The 23,935-nt window shown below is 39.5% G+C and overlaps 1 protein-coding gene across 3 annotated transcripts in view; it reads right to left on the reverse strand.

Annotated features, from left to right (window-relative positions):
- Positions 1–23,935, reverse strand: part of elavl4 (ELAV like neuron-specific RNA binding protein 4) — an 80,719-nt gene that overhangs the window by 48,048 nt on the left and 8,736 nt on the right. The window contains exon 1 of one of the 3 annotated variants that reach the window (XM_079385010.1): positions 13,903–14,110. The exons of 1 other annotated variant lie outside the window; for it this stretch is intronic. In XM_079385010.1, coding sequence (XP_079241136.1) covers positions 13,903–13,926 — 24 coding nt within the window. In that variant the 5' untranslated portion in view covers positions 13,927–14,110. Of the gene's footprint in view, positions 1–13,902; positions 14,111–23,935 lie in introns of those variants that run through there. One more of the 3 variants, XM_079385009.1, reaches the window with a different exon arrangement.

The raw sequence follows: 23,935 nt of genomic DNA on the forward strand, positions 1-23,935 counted from the left end.
AGCGCCCAGGTGTCGGGATCTAGAGAAAAATGGGACTGTCAGCGGAGGAGGGAGAGAAGAGAGGGATGGGGTGGGCAGGTGGATTGCTGACAGCTCTTGGTGTAGTGTTATCTGGGGCATGGATCTGTAATTTAAAAAAGAGCCTCATGGAATTTTTTTTTTTTTTTTTTAATCTCATGTGCCACCTTGGTTTTAGTTTTAGTGAGGACCGCAGGGTGTAACAAAACACTTTTATTGTTCTGGTGATGAAACATCAGTGTACATTCAGCTTAAACGTGATGTGTATTTGTTCTCTAATGAAACAACATATCTGCATGAACCAATCCAGAGCTTTAGATCCACTTGCTGGATCGTTCAAAAACAAGAAGCGGGATGACAGCCAAATGATGCATCAGAATTTTGGTGCATCATTCACAGTAAGGTTTAAAAAGCGCTCACTGTTACTCTGGTTACAGAGGACAGATCAATGTCTGCGGGCGACAGAAGGGAGAGGACAGACTATAAATGAATTCATCTTCTGTTTTCACTGACCTTTTCTCAAAGCTCACAGAAAAATGGAATACATAACAATGGAGAAATAGCTTTTTGTTCTCTTTCTCTCTCTTCCTTCTGTTTCTACGTTTCTTTTGTTGAGAAAATAAAACTACTCAAACTGCTGTTGTTCATAGCAATTAAACAATGTCAGCAAACACATAAAGTAAATTAACACTTGTTTCTTTAAATCATTTGTCAGATGTGCTAGAAGTGCAGTTTGTAGGATGTAAGGTAAGTTATCTGAAGGCTTTTTCCCTTGATATATTTACTTTGAATATCTTTTCGACTCTCTCTCTTTTTCTCTCTCTCACACACATAAACAGAAACACACAATAAACGTAGATGCTCAAAAATATACTGATGAGAAAGAATCACTCATAATCCGCCTTTTTTCTTCAACAAAATATCTACCAATATTTAATACCCCATGAAATCCAAATGAGAGTTTTGTGGTATTAGTCTACGTACTTGTATGTTAGCTTTGAGGCCATCTATATGCTAATGTTCTCCTAAACATTGACATAATGACTTTTAGCAGATATACGCATTTAAAAATATCTTTCTCTTCAGGGAAAATGGACTGATAATGTTGATGATATAACATGTTATAAAACATTCCTGTTTCTGGTTAGGCGAATACGGTAACACATCAGAAAACTGAAGTTGACGAACGACTTCATGGAGTTTTTTCAAAACTGGAGAAAAATGAATCTTGTTTTAGCTTAGCATAAGTCCGCCATTACCTTAACCACAGTAGCCAAGGCAAAAATAAAAAAGTTAATAAATAAAATAAAACAAATGTCACCTCACCCTCTGAAATCAAAAAAGTCTCCCATGCTTTTGGAGTTCCGCTCAGGCAGTGTGAATCTCGGTTTGGTCCCATTGTAACCCACCTCCTCTCCACATGGAGGGATGTTGAAAGACGTTCACAACTAGCTACAAAATGACATAGGCATTCGCCTGTTTTCCACAATAATAACCTTTTATCAGGCAGTACTCCATTTCATTGTCCGCAATGGACAGTAAACACTGGGAGATATCTATGATGATAGTGGTTTAAAATCCTTCCAGAGTCTTAAAACTCAATATAATCTGCCAGGCACCTCCTTTTTTTATGTATTTGCGTATTAGATTGGCCCTACGGGCATATGGGGTGCCTTGGAACTCTCAACTGCCTGTTCATTTTTTTGGGGGGAGTGCCCCTCTCTCTGACCTTTTTGGACTCAGGTCTCACTGGACCTATCATATTTGTTGGGTACTGAGATATGTTTGACTCCACACCATTCTTCATGAATGACTTTTGGGACTTCACCTTGTTCGTCCAACAAAGATCTTTACTGTTAGCTGCTCTCACAGCATCCTCCTCACACAATGGACAGACGAACCTGGACTGTGTATTTGTTGGACATTATCTCTATGGAACTCTCTACTTCTCGTATACATGGATCTAACGTGAAAACTGTTCATTCATGGCATTCCGCTTTTAATGTTGTGTCTTCTTTTCTAAAATATTTGTAAAAATTATTTTATTGCTATTTGTTAATCTATTAATATTAATTAATATATTTTTATTATTATTATTTTTTAAGTCTACCAAGGGGTGGGATGGGTTGGGTTCTAAATATGTACAGCTGCTTTTTGTTTTGTACTACTGTTCCACAGAATAAAATTCAATTCAAATTCAACAGTTGTTAAAAAAAAAAAAAAAAAAAAAGTCTCCCATGCTTTTCTTTTCTGCTCTTGCAATGGTCAATAAATCGTTTACTTCATCCATGGTTGTTTGACGTTATTGGTCAAACAACCCGTACTTAACCCAAACAGGAGCCACACTGGACTCGGAAGCATCTCGCACAATCATTTCCACGCACGTACAGCCTGTATCACACAACCTTGTGGCGGATAATTGACATCACAGAGGCGCTGTTAAAACTGAGAGTGCCTACCACAAAATGGAGGTCACCCTCAGCGGCTATATATATGTGAATGTATGATCTTGCTGTTTTTTTCCACATGCACTCATGGGGTTCAAAGCCAAGGAAAGGAGGATTTCATCTTGTTCTTCCACTATATTTTCTGTTTACTCATACCTCTCAGGTAGATGTAGCTGGGGAATAACCTTTTCCTTCATTAATTTTTACGAAACAGCATGACTCTGGTAAATAACCCTAGACTAAATCCCCTAAAAAAAATTCTCAGATTGAGAAATAAACAAATTTGTACTTAACAGAGTCTCCGGGCGGAGGGTACAAGTCTCCTTAATGTTCGCAGAGGTCGCTGCACTTGCCCGAGACTCCAACCCTCCTGTCCACTGAACTGCTGGAGGGGATGTGAGCTGTCAGAATCCATTCAGGTACGCAGCTTCATACATTTCTTGTATCTTAACGTCAGGTCAATAAAGTTCTCTGTGTGTATTGATTTTTATTTTTCTCTCCCCGTGTTTTGCGTGGGCTCCCCTCCTCAGTGGGACACCTCCTCCAGAGCCCTCGGGTCAGACTGCCACTCCGGCAGATCAATCAGGGTAGTAATGTGGGACGGCATGCGCCAAGACTGCTCCGCTCCGTCACCATCGATCCGCATCTACTTTACCAAATGGATTTTTCTTCTCCGCCCTCCCTCCCTCCCTTCTCTCACTGAGTACCTCTCTCTTCCTCTTATTCCTCTTCCATAATAAATGCCTCAGTATAAAAGCAATTTTTCATTTAACTTTTGCTTGACACACTTTCTTCTTGCCTTTCTAGATGAAGTCCGGTTTTATGTTACGCCGGATCGATAGAAGCTTACAAGGCGGTCCTCCCATAATTTCTCTGCCTTTCTCCCCTGGGTGATGATGATGGGCCTGGTCCAGCCAGGACGTTAGCGGATAGCAGAGGACCACACCCTGATCACATTACCATCATTAGAGCAAGCCTCATTTGATCAGTAATGAAGGCTGCTGTTCATTTGGCCCATGCCTCATGTTCTTTCTTAGCGTCTGTTTCTCAGAGGTGGGTTCCTTGCTCCTGTCTAAGAGTCCAATGAATATCTCAGAGGAATTACTCTGACCTTTTGCCATTCACAGGTGGGATTCGCTTCCTGGAGTGACTCAGGGTGACTGTATAATGACAGGTCTGTGGAGTAATAGGCAAGGCTGAATACAGGTTACTGCAGAAACATAAACACCCGAATGCTGAAAGCCGTGATCACAGGGATTCGCAAATTTATGATGCTTGAGTAGTTTTATGTTAATAAAGAATTAGGATTTTTAAGCAGTTTAATTTTAGGTCAGCACATTGTAAATAGATTTAAAATGTTAATACGTGATTTTCCTTGCTTCAGATGATATAGCCTACAAGATATAATAAAGCATGTCTTCTCTTTTTAAAACTTCTCTTTGTCCAAACTTAAATCATTTATGCTGAAAAAAAAAAAATCAGTTTTTTCACTTAAATGCCTGGATGATGGAGAGAAGATTGATTGTCTGAGGGTTTAATTGCTTGAAACCATTATCAGAGGTTTTAAATAATGAAAAATACATTAATTCAGATTGACACAGCAAGCATTTGAGGTTAGGTACAAACTTTTGGTTCTGAATTATAAAACTCTTGTAAGAAAAGAAAGAAAGGAAATGGAGGAGATGAAATGAAAAGAACTGGAAAGATGATAGGAGGAGAAAATGTGAGGGTGTATGTGGGGGACGGCAGCATCAGTGACACAGGCCGTGTTTTTCCTTTGGGCTACGGGTCTGGTGAAACACCTGCGTCTCTCCCTACCCACTCTCTCCAAATCTCGCAACGTTGACCTCATCAGCTGACCCCACTCTCTTTTTTTCTCACTCTCTCTATCCACCGTCGCTCCTTTGCAGCCCCCCCCCCCCTCTGGATGAATGGCTGTATTTTCTCTCAGTGCGTGGGATCTCCTTGGCCTTAAATTAACCTCTCTCGCAGATCTTCTGTGGAGACGAATTAGCGCCCAACGTGACAGTGTGGCTAATGTGTTGGTGAGGGTTCAGCAGAGTTTTCAAATAAAAAAGGCAAAAGAACTTCAATGCTGTGCTGATGAACTGCAATGCAAAAATGAATGTTTTCATGAAGTTACACAACTGCGGTACATGCTGATAACGCTTAAAAAACAAACGTGCCCATGATAGTACGAAAAAGTCAAATAGTGCTGAATTTCTCGACTGCATGTTTGCGTTTTGCATAATCCACTATCTAGTCCATGCTGCCACGGGGCCTTTGGCTCCGTTAGCCGCTGGTAGCGGCCCAGCTCACTGCCAAGGCGAGCAGAAAATTGGTGAGCATCTTGATTCAGGGATGACACTTAAATTTGTGTGGCTCCAGTGACCAGTTCTATCCTCAGGCTCCGGATGGAAACATGAGAGGGTTTGGCCCTCTGCCTGCTCCAGCATGGCCCACAGGACTCACGTCCTTCAGGCAGTATGGGGTAAGTGGCCTGCTGAGCCTGGCTTTGCACGCATACACATACACAACCAGGGGCGTGCCACTGACATAGTCCAGCCCTTGGCCATCGCTGTGATATCTACCATGGACACGAACGCTGCCTGTGATGCGGAGAGGCCTTTGCTATCAGACGTGAGGCTCTTGTGTCATATTAAAGCAGATTTAACGGGGGAGTATTTGGTGGATGTGTCTTTAAAATCGCTCAGATTGAAACACGCTTTAGTGCAGGGCGATGATCAAAGTGAGACAGGGGAGTTCTTTGGGTGTGTGCGCATGTTGTTCTTGTCTGTCAACTAGCCTCAGACCACGAGTTGATTGTCAGTGACAGGCTCAGCGATACACTGCCCACCCCCACACGCTCTTTCACAAACCCTTCCGCTCGCTCTATCTAACCCCTTCACATATTATAGATATTGCACTAGTGCCTCCTACCATCGGGGGACTTCTGTATTACAATAAAGGTGACCTTGCCATGTCTGCATGAGGAAATTTCTCAGCAACACTAGGAGTGGGCGATATGACCAAAGTATTACATTAAGGTATGAGTAATTTTAAATCACATAATGGTATATATATCACAATATAGTTATTTTTGTTGGAGAGAAAATATAACTGACCCCTAAATACTATGTATATGAAAAAAAAAAAAAATATATATATATATATATAAAAAAAAACATATATATATATATATATAGTCACCCCACTAGTATAAATCTATATATATATATATATATATATATATATATATATATATATATATATATATAATGACAGAATTTTAAATATTTGGGGGTTGAATTTCTAGTATAAATATGTTGTGATATATATATTGTTCAACAAATGTAAACAACATTTCTTCACTGGGTCAAATATAAACAGTTTATTATTAGTGTATATTATATGAAATGTTAGTAAAGTATTATGTAATAAAATAGTTTTATTTATACATACACGCACATATAACTATGCAGGAATTTTTGTACTGTCACAGAATATTTGTCTTTCTACCCAGCCCTACATTGTGCAAATGCAGTCTTTTCTCAGAAATCTCCTCTGTCAAGGTTGTGCGTGTATATGTGTCCTGTCTCTTTAGTTGTGCAAGTGTGTCTATATGGCTTTCTTTTACTATGTGCATGCAGTATGCAGGCTGTGTCAGCTCCAGGTGGGGTGTTGACATGGCTGTAGGTAGCTGGCAGGTGGCAGAACAGTGCTGCACCTGCGCCAGGCAAAGAGAGAGAGAGAGAGAGAGAGAGAGAGTGCAGTCTCGTTCCTCCGCGCCCTGGAAACTATGCATTCTGTGAACTCCTGAACCTCTCCAGTTAACAAGCTGCTTTACCAAATACAAATCACATTGAGGCTATATAGATGAGTTTTAAAGCTGCGCTTGGGAGCCCTTGGTTAGTATTGCAGTGAGTGTGGAGAGCTGGTAAAATGAGGATGAATGTGTTTTGTTATGCGGAGTGTGAAACCCAGCTAAAGACCTTGCACCATATATTTGTCTTTTAATTATTTCTTCTGTTTAAGCATGTCATGCAATGTTTGCTCATTATAGAGAAACATTAAAAGCTTTACAAATAGCCTGCAAGTAGATGTGTGTGTTTGTGAGTGAGGGGAGCGTAAGGAAAGAAAGACGTGCACGTAAGGCAGCTAACTGCGGTCTCAAGTTCCTGAGAGGATGAGGTGGGCTTCTGAACACACATAAACACACTGAGCTTTCCTTCTCTCTCTATTTTTCACTCTAACAAACCACACACATGAGCTCTGGTTAATCCAATCTCAGCCTCCTCATCTTCCTGGAGCCTCTTTCTCAAAGTCCCTTTCTCCACATTCTCTCTTTTCCAAAACATTATCTCTTATTTTATCCATTTCCATTCCAACACAACACACAATTCCTCCATCAATCTCTCTTCTCCTTCCCTGTGGTGTTTTGTTTCCCCTTACCTTCTACATGTTTTCAACCATTTTTTTCTTCACCAGCATTGGACTTCTCTTTGCACCAAAAAACACACCTAATTTTCTGCCTCTTTTCATTCTACAGGGAAGAACAACGGTCTGACAGAACTACAGGGAACTGAAAAAGACAATCTTTTAAAACGTGAAGACTGTTTCGGTAAAGGCCAAAATAAAAAATCAGATGCCCTGATATTGTAATTCTGGCTGATACAAAAAGCTGATTAGTTTCATTTTACGGCTGCCGAATCTCCATTATTAAAAGTAGTATTAAAATGGTATACTATTCAAAATAAAAATAAACACTAAAAACTAAACTTATTTTAAATGATATGAACGAGGCATCACAATAGTGTAATGTACAGAATTAAAATATTAATTTTAAGATTTACTAATGATTACATTGAACAGTGTTATTAAATTATTAGTGTTTTTAAAAACTGAATGCTAGATGAGGGCAAAAATCCAGGAAATGAGCAGACATGCAATATGGGCTAATATATATCATATAGCACCTAATACACTGTAAAATACTTTTTTTTTAATGGCTGTAAATAAATTATTGGAGTACATTTGACGGGAAAATACTATTTTAGTCATTCTACTTCAAACTTTCATGTTTAATTCAGTGTGTTACTTGCCGAATTCAAATGATTTGTTAGCAGCTTCTGACTAAAAAAATCATTTCTACACCTTTTTTCCCCAGTGTATTAACCAATAAATTGTACATCCCTATTTTAAATGTATATATACATATAATATTTTATTTTGAATCAAAAAGTTTTTTTTTCTTCCCTACTATGCATTATGATGTTTTGATGGCTACATTTCAAGCATTTAAAATTTTAGACAAAGCTGTATTGTGAGCACTTCTGTTTTGAGACAACATGCAAAACTCTAAATTTATCATCCTATGCATAAAATCACCCAAATAAATGATATGTCTATTGGCCAAAATATCTGCACTGATACATCCCTATCTTTAACCCTCTAAAACTCACAGCTGGTGGAGAAACATCTCTATGCATGAAGTCAGTTTAGTTATTGATTAAGTTCTGCACTCAAGCTCATAAAAGAAAGTAGCTGCAAGACAAAGCGGCAACCCCACAGCATCTGCTTTAATAAGAGAACGCCTGGGTAATTGATGGAAGATTGACTGAATTACTAACTAGCACAGGCAGCTAATAAATAGCACCAATCTCAATATGAGAGACAAAAAGGTGCATGGAATTCAATTTGTTAACCTCTTCATATATGTCAGGGCTAGAATCTAGTCATATACTGTATGCTCCAAAAAGCAGATGAATGGGAGTCATTTACAAGAGGGCAATTCTTCTCCCTGCTCTTCTGCAACTATAGTGAAGTGATAGACTTTACTGTCATCTTGTTTTACAAAGCAGCAATGACCTAAACGCTGTGTCAACACGTCTCCAGGATGTCCTTATTTCTTTGGAGGTGGGGATATAAAAAATGGCATTATGAGGGAAAGGGCGACCTAATGTCTTCCATTTCAGCTGGTTAGATAAAACCTCTGCAGAATATCAACGAAAGCATGCAATGTGGCATGCATTCAAAAGAGCAGATTAATCTTCCAATGCCGCGGTACACTGTAATTGAAAATGCCTACAGGGGGCCCTCTATGCTCATATATAATGTGCTAGAAAATATAGGGTTATCCTCATAGAATCCATCAGAATCAGAGTTCAGTGATGATTGTGTGTAATGTACGGGGAATACTGCTTTTTCTTTGTTTTTGTTTTTTGCATTCTGGTTCGTGCTTGGAATATTTATCAGTGTTTGTCCGACATTGTTTTACTAACCATGGCTTTCTGATTGCAGGTTGATGGAGACCTAATGGAATAAATGCCTGGCTTCTCGGAGGAAAAAAAAAGAAAGAAAGCAGGGTGTGTTTGTGTATGGGAAGACATTTGCTCCCGGACAAGACAGCACCTTCTGCTAAAGGTCTGCTCTCACCTCTAATCAGCCTAACTCCCCTTGACAGCAAGATAACAATATCCACAACCCGAGCAGATCTACAAGGGCAAGATTTCACGCGATGCAATCCCTTCATGAAATGCCAATGGCGGTATCTATGGTTACTGTTGTGGGCAAGATGGTTTTTGTGGGCCACCCCGTTTGCCCTTTCTCAGTCAGGGTTCATTGCGGGAGCTGCCGTGCCTGGTACCCTCCATAACCCTTCTCTGATGTGACCTTTGACCTCCGGGCAATGATATTCGGAGAGAGCAACTATCTTTGACATTTATACCCATGTTCCCTTTCTCGTCTCATTTCTTCTCATTGTATTCCCTTTTTACCCACGGGAAACGAGCACAAATAAAATCTCTCCTCAAGTGTGCTCTTTTGAATGCCATACCAGCCGTTATTACGCCACATTATGCAATTTTTTTAATGCATCGGTCGTTTTAGTCACAAAGCTATGGGTTGTAAAGGTTTTGAGGTTTAGATTTCCGCGTGATTGTGTGAGGCGAGCCACCGTAATGCGAATGACCTTGAGATGTCCTTTAGCATCACGGGAGGCAGGTCAGTTAATTGGCTAATGGGCAGGAGAGAAAACGCGACTGCGTTTGCAATAGTGCGAGCAAAGACTCGCCTGCTACTGCTGTCTTTTCCTGGGGTGCAAAATGTAGATCAGAAAAATGTGCAGTTTGTGCACAGTCTCGAGAGAGCCTGCCACTCAAATCCGAACGTCTGTATGAATACCAAAACACACAGGCAGAGAGAGCGAGAGAGAGGGAGGGGGAGCCAAGAGAAGGAATGAAACAAAGAAAGTGGGATGGAGGATGAGGGAGGTCGGAAGCTAGAATGATAGGGTATAAGAGCCAGCTTGAAAGAAATGGGCGGTAATGCGCTTTTTTTTTACCTTTCTCTATTTTATCTTGTGATCAACTCTAACTAACAATCACTGTTTGTGATAGAGTCTCTGGAGAACATCATTTTTTTATATATATATATATATATATATATATATATATGCAATATGTAGCTGGAGAGGCATCTGTCAGTGTGCCAGGACGAGTGCTGTGTTGTGTTGGTAAGCAGGTTGTGTGTGCTGTGTATATTCGGCTGATTATCGTCTGTCTGTGCGTGGCACTTTGAATTTGCGCCAGAGGAATTATTATGCTTGCGCTTGTGAAGCCTGCTCGCTCCCTCTCTCCTTCTTGCTCTCTGCTCAGCTTTCTGCAAGGAAAATGAGGATGAATCAAACTGAGAAATCACTGTGGACGCCTATTAAAATTTAAAACTGGGCATTTTGTTGCTATTCGTATATTTAGCTTTGACATAATAAAAGGCCTCTTAGCGAAAGCATATTATTAAGATTATATCAGATTATTATTCATAGCATATTGTTTAATCTTACCTAAACCTTATTAATACATTAGATAAGATCCTTTTTAACGTAAAGGGCATTCGATTTCCCTCCGTTTTTATTTCAGGTGATGCTCTTTCAAATGTCAGGAGACATATTGGATAATTTGCTTATGTTTCATTCATCAGTGTATTTTTAGATATTTCTGCTGAAAATGATTTAGAACAATAAAAAAGACACAAATATTGTCATTAATAACAATTACTGAATTACAGTAAGAGCTATGAACTTAATGCTAATAATATAGCATCAATAATTTAACCTTGGAACATTTTTGCACACTTTTTCTTTTGAAAAAATTTTCACCTAAGCCATTTTTGAGAAGCAAGAGACTTTTCTCATTGGCCTTCTGCAGGAAACAACTGAGATGTTAAAGAGATCTCATTTGGGATATCTCTTTCCTATGGGCAGTTTTTATCTGAACATCTCACAGATCAATTTTAATTGAAGCTCAAAATTTACAAGCACAATGTCTAAGGTTTTCTTCGTAGATTTACTCGCTTCTCATTTAAACACTAAGGGTAAAATTCTCCCAGAAGTGATGTGATCACAAATATGGATGTGATGAAAGCTCACATTAGCTACTGAAATCTTCTGTGAGTTATTTAAGTCTGAATGCGAGACTTGTCTAATAAGCGCATTCTGACTTCACCTGTCAGTGTGTTCTATCCTCCCTAGAGCTGGATGTTCAGTTACCTCAGTAACTCTCAAGGCATTTTCTCTAATCAGTTGGCAGAGTGAGACTCATTCAGTAATTACATTCAGAGGTTACATTTGTGTTCTAAATCTGTCAGAGCCGTTGAAACCGATTAAGTATTAGGATACTTTTTCAAATCGGAATGAAGAGCATAGCGAATAGATTACAGAGTGCTGTTTACTCTTTTAACGATGCCATGTCGAAATAGCAGCGAGAGCATAAAGACTTACAAATGGCATCTGGCATGGATTCTAATTATAAAACTATACCGCAAAAAGGCTACACTTGCCAATAACGTTATTTAGCATATATATAAAAGACTCACGGCTATTCTGTTGTCCATTAATCTTAAATGTAGTGTGCTAAATCCAATGGATGAGAAGTGAATCCTGTTTTGTGTGGTTGTTCTATCTATGATTGTAGAAATGACATCTCAGCATTGCTTGTCATGTCTAGCATCCCTTCACTGGCCATATTTCATGTAACCCAGGTTATCTGATCTAATGTTAGTCATCCGTTGTGTCTTCATGAGGAGTCCATTTACTGCTATTGTAATACTTTTATCGTTAGCACATCCTCTGATTCCTTGAATATTAAAGAAACATTCCTTCTTGGACCCATCTGTCAATTTTTATTGACATTTTCTTGCGTCAAAAACAACTAAAAAGCTATTCAGTCCAAGCATCTTCAAATGAATATCTTCTAATCTAGACAAAAAGTTTCAAAAACAGAATAAATATGTCTTTATATTGAAAAGCAATACTGAAAGTACCTTGTGCCTGAAATATTGAAACTGAAACCTGCACAATGAACCATGTTTAAAACTCACTCAGGTGGAAGCTCTACGGCGCCACCGTCTGAGGGCTCGTTGCAAAAGCACTCCTAAGCAGTCGGTCAGACGGATGCCGCTGTTCTCCTGCAGTGGGAACCGTGAGGGATGGATACAGTGGTGTCACACGCTTGCAAAGCCCCAGAGTCTTCGCGGCCAGAGGGGGGCAACCTGAGCCTCTACTCTAACTCTCAGAAAAATCAAGTGGCCCACTTTGACACTCAGCTGTCATGTGTAGTCACACTGTGTGGAGAGGGGTGCAAACTCTTCCACCCAGCCATCACACATCCTGGGGCACTTTTCCCACCCCTGCTGCCCAGATTTCAGCATCTCGGCAGCTCGTCTCCTGCTCTCTCTTTCTCTCTCGGTTGTCCACCTGCGCCCTCATCCACCCCTTTTTAATATTCAGTCCAGCTTTAGCCTTATTAGCATTGATATGCAACCTTGGAGTCGGACAACAAAGGAGAAAGCCCTAAAGCAGAGTAGTGAGGCTACTTGGCGGAGGGAGTGAAATTATGAGGAAGGATAGAGGTGAAGTAGAGGTAGGGAGGATAGGATGTGAGGTGAAAGAAGAGGAGAGCCTGTGTCTACGTGGCCATAGGTGTGTAATGGCCGTTAGGAGCGCGTGTAGCTGGGACGTCAGCACTGCGGAGGAGGAGGAGAAATGTATAGGCCTATGTGGAAGCTCTTTCCCCTTAACTTCCTCCCTCCCTCCCACACCTTATTTCCTCTCTCACTATAAGCATCATGGACAAGCCCCTCACTGCCCCAATGTTTTTTTCTGCCTCGCAAAAACTGTTTCTACCTCACTTGCACAAAAGAAAGGGAGGCAGGAGGTAAGGCAGGGATTCACTGTTGGGAATCGCTCTCTTTTCAATTAGCATTTTGATTGCATGTTAAAGCCCACACACAAACAGTCAAACATTTGCCTGAAAAATGAATAATGCTGCCCACATTTAAATTTGAAAGTGCGCCGCTCAGATGGGGGATTTGACAGTCACTGCAAGTTAGTAAATACATATATCTGTGCTTCCGCGGCCGTTCGAAACGATCCAATTATGTCTTCCACCTTTATGTGATGTGCTAACGCAGGCCTTGGATTTTTCTTACCCAGCTCCATTTGTAAGCTTCGCTACTTCCCTTTCTCTCTCTCTCTCTCTCTCTCTCACTCTTCATTTCTCTCTCTCGGGGAGAGTTGGTTCCTGGCAGGCACAGTCTCCCACTAGCCTGGTGACAGCCGGGGGAGGCAGTCTCTGAGCCCTTAGTCAACAATGGACACATACACTCGCACAACACACACACAGCGCAGCATGTTTAGTGCAGCCTGGCCTACCTCTATCAGAGAAGATAGGCAAACACAGGCAGTGATCTCCAGACGTGCCTGAACACTAACTACACTGTGCATGGAAACACACCCTCACACACTGCCTAATAAATTCTCATGCACACGTACACACGAGGTCACTCCCACTCAATCTCATTTACAAACTTACACTCTGGCATGTACACTAGTACACAGTTACACAACCTTCTACGTATGCATCGTCTTCTACCTAAATGTAAATTTTATACAAATTTTAAAGTATTTGTTTGGGAAATCATAAAGAAAAATGATACAATCATCACATTAATCATGTGAATTATAAGGCTGTATCCTTTTGACAGAACAATCTGGAGCGGCGAGTGTTAAAATGAGGGTGAAAATGGAAGATGAGAGCAAAAAAAGGTGAGCATTAAGATTCAACACTGTCTCTACATCGTAAATGAGGTTTAAACCGCAGCATCTAAGAACCTGCTACACCTGTCCTTTCTCTCCTCTCCTCTCCTCTCCTCTCTTCTTCTCAGCCTTGTTCTAAAATAAAGCTCCTCTCATCCTAAGATAAAGGGGAGGAGTGGCATGCAGAATTTAAAAAGAGGAGAACGGATAGAGAGAGACAGAGAGAGATTCCAATGCTGCCACTGCAGCTGCAGGCAGTGAGACACAGCAAGGGCAAACACACACTCGCGCAGTCACGCACACACACACACGCTTGTCTGCACAAAACCACCGCAGCATCCTTACCATCTTATACCCGTTCCACTCCATTTGTAAGTCGGCGGGAAGAGTTCTCGCCTATAGCCGTGCTAATGTCTCCTCTCTTGGAGATATCTCTCAGTCTCTCCTCTCTCTCTCTCTCTCTCTCTCTGTGTCTCAGCAGTGGCGAGGCAGCGTGCGGCCAGCGGGAGAGAGAGTGGGCATTCCTCCTCCGAGTGAGGCTGCTTGTGAATGCACGGGCTTCGGCATGAGCTGAACGCTGCAGCCCCACTCCCTGCCCCCTCCTCATTGGTGAGGTCAGAGCAGCCCCCTCCTCCTCACTTCTCTCACTGGCAGCCTCAGCTGTCCGTCATCTGCGCTACTCTGGAAAATTAACACTTTCGCTCTGGCAGCCTTGCAGACGGAGGCACAGGCGCTTCGGCTAGCAGAAGCCCTTTCAGAAGCAGCACAGGCAATCAATCGCAACCGAGGTCTCAGCTTGAGTTAGAGCAGACTGATTGCACCTACAGGCATTATGGTAACAGGGTGCCTGTGCAGCACTGCTAATTAATGCAAGTTAAAAGCATGCAATGATTGCAGAGTATGTTTAAGCCTTTACATATTCCTATATATTACGTATATATAGGGATAATGTACAGTTAGATGGTCATTATTGCAGGTTATATTTTGCAATGATCATCTGCCGACTTTACATTATCCCTATTACATTATTTCAGGGCTAAATAAATTACCACACAGGATAAATAAATACTTTAACATTGAATATTGGATTTAATTGAAATTATTTAGTATACTTGTTTGATGAGACAGAACATCAACATTAACATGGTAGGAAACAGCAGTCAATTATACAATGCTGCTCTTGACAACGGTCATTATTCGGAAATATTTGGCCACTTTGACATTTTGTAGTCACACACACAGACACACACAGACACACACACACACACACACACACACACACGTTGGTTTTTGTGGTTTATGAGGACTCTCCATAGGCGTAATGGTTTTTATACTGAACAAACTGTGTGTGCTATTGCCCTACACCAACCCTACACCTAAACTTAGCCCTCACAGGAGACTTTGTGCATTTTTAGATTTTCAAAAAAACACCATTTAATGTTTTTTAAGCCTTTTGAATTACAGGGACATAGGCAGTGTCCTCATAAACCTCCTTCATATTGTAATACCTCTGTCATACCCATGTCATTATACAAATTTGTGTCCTCATAAACCACATAAACATGCACACACACACACACATACTGTATATAACACACACACATACACATTTTTGAATTATATAAATTAAACATAAAATTTATAATTTATGTATATTTGTACACATTCAGTGTATTGCTATCAAAAACTGCAAAAAGTGGTCAACACACCAGTTTGCTTCAATTAAGTTAAGTGCTTCAAATAAGAGTTAAGCAAAGACTCCAAATGTTTAGTCAGTGTTAAATGAGTGACGAAACATGTTTAAATTCATAGCATTTGTTATCTACTGAGTATCACGTTGAAGAAGGCACAGGTTACTGATCACACACCTGCTCTTTGTACAAACCATAACTGCACGCACATACACACACACGCGCAAAATGAGCTCCCTAATATAATCTCTCGATTCTAATATTCCGTCTTCATCCCTATTGTCGCCGTTTATGTGATTAAGAGAAAGGAAAAGAGCGAAATTTGTGAAATTAGGAGTATTAGGAGGGATGAAGGGATTATTCTTAAGGCTGCGCGTGACGGTGTTTCAGTGATTTTCACTACAGTGTAACGCAATTCTCTTTTAAATGCGAGCACATTACTCACCATGACCATTCTCGTGTCCGGAGGTGAACGGGGGGGAGCTCGTTATTTTATTCAAAAACCCGGTCAAAAAATTAAACGTTGCGCTTTTGAGCGTTTTTTAAGGGGAGTCGTTCCCGAAAGTCTCGGAGGAGGTCGGTGTCGCGTGGACCCAAGGACAGTCGGATGCAGACAGGTCGGTTGAGAGATGGAGAGATGCAGTCGGAAACTTACAGCTTCGGTCGGAGAGTGCCTATTTATTCGTTTATGATGGGGAAAGTATCCAAACTAAAGCAATAAAAACAAAAAAGATCGGTTCCCTCAGTCACTCTGTGGAGCTAGTAGTAGAGCGTCCCTTTTTCCTCCACGCCATTTATGGAACGTAGAGTCAGGCTGGAGTGAGATCTGATTGGCTGAGCGCGGACAGACAGTGGGTGGCGCGCGCTGCTCTGAGGAGACGGCTGGAGAGGGTGAGGCGCGAGTCAGTGGGGAGCGTCGTGCCTTTGGGAAATAGCGACTCTGATTGACAGCTAATTTGACCTTCGCTTGCAAGTGGGAGACAGGTACAAGTAAAACGTTTTGGCTTTAAGTGTAGTCTGTCAAAAGCAAACTGTATCTGTGATGACTAGGTTAATAGATGGGGATTAATTTACTATTTGGAACCTGAGGGAAACGCATGCGCAAGTACAGTGTATTTTACCTCAGTCGATATCAGTGTGTGAATTATGCAATGACTTTCAAAGAGGGCGAATATTTTTAAAAGCAAATTCTAAATGTAGTTTTTGCGTTGTGTTGCAGCTCGAAAATTACTTTTAGATTGTCACATTCAATCTGTTGTGCAACACAAGTTGTAAATTGGCGCCACTAGCAAAGTTACCTGCAGTAGGCTAACTTACCTAAGACTTTTTAAACAATTAGCACAAACATTAGGATATATTTGTGATATAAACATTTCTATAATGACAACTTGCTTCTGGTTAAAGTTTTTTTTTTTTTTTAAACTTTAAGTAAAAAAAAAAAAGAAGAAGAAAAAAAGGTTAGTATTGTATCCTGGTTCTTATTAATCCAGGAAACATATTTTTAAGTCCACAGATAAAATAACACATTCTGTTTGTGTATTAAGCTAAAAGAACAAATGTCTTATACAAATCACAGTTATTTTAGAGAACTTATGTGAAATGTGTTTTCTCTCATTTATGAAAAGTTAATGCACCCTTATTGACTTTATTTAGTAACTTTATTTATGGCTAATAATAATCATTAATAACTTTAATTGCAAACAATTTTATACATTTTATTTCTGATATCTCAATCTTTATTAGCAGTATCTTGATTACTTAATTAAAAAAACAGTCTTGTTATTGCTTCTCAATGTCAGATCAGTGTAGAACATCAGTAGCAGCAGCACAAGCTAATTCATATTCATGAGTTTATCTTCTCATATAGTGACATAACAAGCGCATCTTGCCCCCCCCCCACACTCTAAAATTTTTTCCTGCCCATACTACACTCAGTTGCATCTACTGATGTGAGAAGGACAGTCTTGTAAAATAATGTTATCCAATCCATTATTTCTTTTATTTCATTGTCTCTTTTCTAAATAATATTGCAAACTGTTCCCACATTCTGTTGTTCGCAGCTGCACGCACACTGAATCAATAATTAACCACGAGACCAGCCGCTCCCACCCCTGACAAAACCCATTTTACATCTCCACCGGTGAGGGCTGCCCGAGAGCGACTGCTCGTCGAATGAAGGGATTTCAGATCTTGTTTTATTTACCAAGATATGGAATTCATCACAGGCAAAAACACATTTCCCATTTACTCCGCATATACAATCCTAATGTTACACATTCAATGAGTCTTCGGGGAGTTTTGTGTGAATGCATTTTGCTCTCAGATTTGTTGCGGGGAAATAATGGGGGTATCATTTTAATATGGTGCGGGTCTTTGTGCTGCTGTACTAGTACAATAGAACAAATCACAGGGCTGGAATGGGCTAGGAAACGGCTGTGGTCTTATCGTCTCCACACCTGCACTTCTAAAAACCACAGCGGAGGTCCCTCACGGTGAGCTACTGACTTGACAAGAACCACTTTTGGCATGAGAGTCCAGCAGAGCCATAAAAAATGAAAGACTTTCTCACTGGATGGCCAGGCCTCACTCTTAGTGACAGAGTACTTGAGCACTCAACCCTAGAAAACCCAAACTTTATGCAGGCTATTTATATTCACCTGTTCTTTTAAAATGCGCTTGGCCCAGTGATGTTGTGCTTTTTGCTGATTAAATTAAAATGAATGCATCTTGACTAAATTAAGTGTTGTTTTTTTTTTTATTATTAGTATTAATTAAAATTGGTTACAAAATATTTGTTATTAAAGTATAATTTAATAAAAAATATTATTTTATATAATTATATTTAAATATACAATTTTACATATATAATAATTTAAATATAATTAAATGTGTGTGTGTGGAAAACATTGACATGATAATAAAAAAACTTTTAAAACGTAATGCTCACCCCACATCGCAAAAAACACACCATAAAATAGTTATTGTGTTTTGTTTCCCATTTTGCTCACTGAACCATGTGGCACCATGTGAATTATGGAAGGCATTACCTTTCATCTTCCTCACAACAAGACATTAATTCAGGTCCCTCCCACCAACAGAGAGAGAGATAGAAAAAACCTGCCTGTCATTTTATTCATATGCAGGCTTAATTCAATTATACACAGGACCTCTCATCACAGCACAGGCAAACTTGAGTCAGTCCATTAACCTCTGTGTGAGTTCACCAATCTAAAGTCTAGCAACAACTGATGGGAACCATCACTGAGCTCTTCACAACCTCCAAACTGAACGAGAACGAGCAGCGACACTCTCCACCCTTATCTACCTTCTGATACCAACAACCATTCGTCACATGGCACGTGGTAAGAGGAAATGTGTGCTTTGACTTCACAGATGCCTATTTTTACTTTCATACTGTGTGTTTATGCAGAGCGACAGAGAAAAGTTTGGGTAGTGGAATACTACTCTTGGTAGTTTTTTAAAAACTTTCTCTACTATGTCTGACATTTCAGATTTATGTGTGTGTGAGAGACATATTCATGTGGGTAGTCAATGCCAAGGTCTCTGCACTCTCATTTGAATGTAAACAAAGTGCTGAGTGCCTCTATGCAGATATTTTACATGTTGTATATTCAGTGGAGTGGATATATTGCATATAGATTAAACTTTTTGCTCTCTTATTCTCTTGACTTTTTTCTTTCTGTCTTTTTTCAGACAATAATGGCAGAAGAGATCAGCTCCTGGCAATAGTAAGAAAAACAATATACAGTCATAGACAAAAATATCGGCACCCTTGGTAAATATGATCAAAGAAGGCTGTGAAAATTAATCTGCATTGTTAATCCTTTTGATCTTTTATTAAAAAAATTCACAAAAATCTATCCTTTCATTGGATAATAAGAATTTAAAATGGGGGGAAATATCATTATGAAATAAATGTTTTTCTCTAATACACATTGGCCACAATTAACGGCACCCTTTTATTCAATACTTTTTGAAGCCTCCATTTGCCAGTTTAACAGCTCTAAATTTTCTCCTATAATGCCTGATGAGGTTAGAGAACACCTGACAAGAGATCAGAGATCATTCCTTCATCCAGAATCACTCCAGATCCTTTAGATTCACAGCTCCATGACGGTGCTTCTTCTCTTCAGTTCACCTCAGTCATTTTCTACAGGGTTCAGGTCAGAGGACAGGAATGGCCATAGCAGAAGCTTGGTTTTGTGCTCAGTGACCTATTTTTGTGTTGTTTTTGAGGTTTGTGTTTGGATTATTGTCCGGTTGGAAGATCCAAACATGGCCCATTATAAGATTTCTAATAGAATCAGTCACTTATTGATTTTTTATCTGTTGGTATTTGATACAATCCGTGATGCCATGTGTCTAAACAAGATGTCCAGGACCTCCAGCAGAAATATAGGCCCACAACATAAAAAATACAGCAGTATATTTCATTGTACACATGGGGTACTTTTTATCCCTGTGTTCACCAAATCCATCTTGAGTGTTTGCTGCTAAAAAGCTCATTCTTTAGTTTCATCTGACCATAGAAGCCAGTCCCATTTGAAGTTCCAGTCGTTTCTGATAACTGAATATGCTGGAGTTTGTTTTTGGATGAGCTAGGAGAATTTGTCTTGAAACCCTTCCAAACAACATGTGGTGATGTAGGTGCTGTTTGACAATTAGTTTTTTAAGGTTTTCTGACCCCGAGACTCAACTATTTTCTGCAATTCTCCAGCTGTGGACCTTGGAGAGTCTTTAGCCACTCAAAACTCTCCTTCTCACCGTACATTAGGACGATATAGACACACGTCCTCTTCCAGGCAGTTTCGTAACATTTTCTGTTGATTGGAAATTTTTAATTATTGCCCTGATGGTGGAAATGGGAATTTTCACTGCTCTAGCTCTTTTCTTAAAGCCACTTCACTAATTTGTGAAGCTCAATTATCTTTTGCTGCACATCAGAAATATATTCTTTGGTTTTTCTCATTGTGATGGATGTTTAAGGGAATTTTTCCCTCCTATTTATATTTCTGTGAAACAGGAAGCCATGGCTGGATAATTCATGCTCATTATCACCCTGGAGTGCTCAAAATTGTGAATATGAATGGGAATATACTTCAGAGATATTTTACTCTCAAGAATTTCTAGGGGTGCTAATAATTGTGTCCAACGTGTATTTGAGAAAAACATTTATTTCATAATAATATTTTCCCCTATTTTAAATTCTTTAAATGTTCAATGACATTTTTTTAAATAAAAGATCAAAAGAATTAACAATGCAGATTAATTTTCAAAGCCTTCTTTGGTCATGTTTACCAAGGGTGCTTATATTTTTGGCCATGACTGTATAACAAAAAATAGATAACTGTGGCGTTATTTAATATTCACCACTACCAAGAATTTTAGACTATAGTTGCTTTTGTTAAATCAAAGGAACATTAAGAAATCCTAAATACATAACAATAATGAATCTTACAATGACAGTTATCTTTCTGTCTCTCTCTCTTCCTGTCTCTGTCTCAGAAATCTTTATAAAGGACTAAATGTCAGCTTCTGGTCTTTGTAACAGCTGATGCTGTAGATAGAAGAGGAGACGAGGCCAGTCAGGTTCAATTGGAATTTCCCTGTATTAAAAAATTCACAGATTACTAAACACACAAGCATTAGACAAATCAGAAATATCTGCATTATATTGTAATACACCAGCTATCATGCTATTTTCAAAATAGCCTGTGGTTGAAGAATGTCAGTATTTTTTTTTAGTCGCTATCAATTATGGAGTATTTGGGTAGTTGACCTGTCACTAAGCTCTGTCCTGCATTTTAACATTATGCCAATCCCAACTAAAACTGTTTTCAAATTGGTGTACAATCACAATGCATTTTAATATGACCCCACTATGTGGAATATTTGTTTTTATGAAAGCCACAACACAAGACTGCTTAAGAATCAAATAGTAGTGGAAAAATGAGCAGTCATAACATCTAAATGCACACTTTCCCTTATACATATGTATAAATATGAACCTAAAATCTTGTTAATTAAAAAAATGTCCGTTATTTGTCAGCTACCCATTTGCAGCATCCGCTATGATTCCTCCATATGAGAGAGTGCATATGAGAGAGTATTTTGAATCGGGGCCGTGTACACCAGCAGTAGACGTGCAGGCTGAGGGAACGCGTCCAGTATGACTCAGAGGCTGCGTGTGACCCTCTATCTCTCTGTTCACTCCTGGGCTGGGTGGGGACAGATGGAGGGAGGGGTCTTAGGGATTAGACTGGCATGAGGTCTGTGGTAGGAGGTTTGGCCAAGAATACATGGAGGTTTTGAGTGGGAGGATGTGACCTCAAGGATCTTTACTATTGCAGAAAAGTGTATGTGTGTGTCTGTACACATAAATGACTTTCATTTAGTCATCATGCGTTGGATAAGCCTCTCGGAAAAACGAACAGCAGGTAATAGCAGTCAAACTAAGATAGCATCATTTTATATAAGATGCCGTTATTTGTCCTCCAACCCACATGCATTATTTGTCAGCCATTTTGCCAAATGGGCTTTTTATGCAGGTATTTTCGAGCTAAAGGATGGCTGTTCTGACCACCGGCTGAGGGGTTTTATAACAGGCCAGCTAATGTAAATCGCATCATTTATCGGCTGTCAAAAAGCCATTAAAAGTGAAGCAGCATGTGAATTGAGTAACGAGCTAAAAGCAACGAGGCTAATTGATTTATTTTCATTCTGTAAAATGGTGTTTTATATGCTCAGCTAACTAATTGACAGTAAAACATTTTTTTTTTTTTTTTTTATCTTGGACGTGTTCGGTATACAGTAGTTAAATTGGATTGTAATATTTGATTGAGTGTCATTGTGCAGTTTTTTACTGAGAACACATTTTCTTGGAAATGAAAATATTTATGTATAGATTTCAAACACTTTGTCTTTTTTTTTTACTTTGTCTAGAATGTCTGTTCTCTTTTTCAAATCGAATTTAGGCATGTGTGTGATTTTGATGCAGTCAGAGGTTTGGTCAAAGCCTTTGCTAGCTGAGCATGTAAAATGTCATTTTAGTTATTGTTCACTCAAACACTAAGAGACACATGCACACACCCAATACAGCAACCTCTCTCTTTCTCCCTCTCTCTCTTTCTCTGCCCGTACTCCTTTGTTTCTGGAGTACCTCTGATCCTCTGCGACCGCTTAGCTCCAATTAGAGTATCCCATCCCGCCTGGCCTCTAACACAAATACACACACACACGCACACACACAAATACTTTGCCCCAGCCTCCTCTCACACTGCCTCATTTCAGCCCTCAATCTGACTAATTACTCTGAACCTTGCATGCCCCATCTCTCCCTGCTTCCAAACACACACATACACCACCTGACTCCTTCCGTTAGCCATAGCCACAAATCCAAGTGCTCCTCTTTGTCAAATATTTCAAACCTGCAGTCCCCTTGGATGAGTGTGTTACTCGTGCTCCATCAGTACCCCATCAATGTTATCGATTTCCACCGAATGCATCCTACACATTCACTTCACATTCACTCCTGCTTCCAGCATGAGCACCAGGCATCTATTCTGAGAGTTTAACATGTTAAAACATGCAACAGACATGGTGATAATTGTTTCAACTGAGCAAAATCTTCCAGTGAGATGGAACATATATTTTGTCTCAATTTTCACCCTGAATAATAACGGGTTTATTTAAAGACACTGAAGTGTAGATCCCCTTCAAGCTGTCAGCTTAAGTGTGTTAAAAATTGCACATCTCATTTGGAGCCTTGTTTTAAAATTTTACAAAATTCTCTAAAGGCACTTCACTTTGTCCTGTTATTCACGAGCAGATTAGGAGGAGAAAAACTCAAACACATTCAAAACACTGCATGTTTAATTTTAGTTAGTATTTTCCAGCAAAATACTTTGTTAAAAAAAAAAAAGGTTTAGTAGGCCTATTTTTATTGAAATATTGACTGGAGTATAAAATATGTATATAATTTGTTTTTTGAAAAAAACTTAAATATTAAGGAGAAAAGTAAAAACTCGTATATATCCCAGAAATACTGTATATATAAAATTTTGATTTGTTGAAGGACAAATACAGTAAATTCTCTCTTTTATTTGACATATCCCAATTGTCACAATTCTCATTCATCTTGGGAGTAAGGGGTGAAGTTTTCTCCCTTTGAAGCAAATATCTCTCTCTGTCAGAGGACATGAGTATCACCCAGTCCAATTCCTGTTCCTGTCACCTTCTCAAAGGAGAAACTCGACACCACATCAACTTTTTTGGCGGCTTCACCGCCAGGCAGCACTGCTTGTGTCAGGATGCTGAGCTCAGGCTCGGCTCACCCAGTCGACGCTTACTACGTTTAGATACGAAAAACCTGTCTAAAAACGGCGGTTGTGTTTCGTAGCTCAGATATTTTAGAGGATGTGGATACAGGTAATGTTTGAATTATGATTTAACCGGTAAAAACATATGTATCGTCCATGTCTGTTCACTTTTTGCTCAATTTTGTACATTTTCAATGCTAATAAAATCTATCAAGGTTAAAAAATTCAACTACTAATAATTTTCATGCTGATTTTGATGGTACTTATCATGATGACTTTTAATGAGTGGTTATTCTGTTTTACATTAAGGAAAGCCTCATTATTTGTGGGGAAAATTAGATGAATGTG

The sequence above is a fragment of the Barbus barbus genome, assembly GCF_936440315.1.
Source record: "Barbus barbus genome assembly, chromosome: 29".
Taxonomy (NCBI): Eukaryota; Metazoa; Chordata; class Actinopteri; order Cypriniformes; family Cyprinidae; genus Barbus; species Barbus barbus.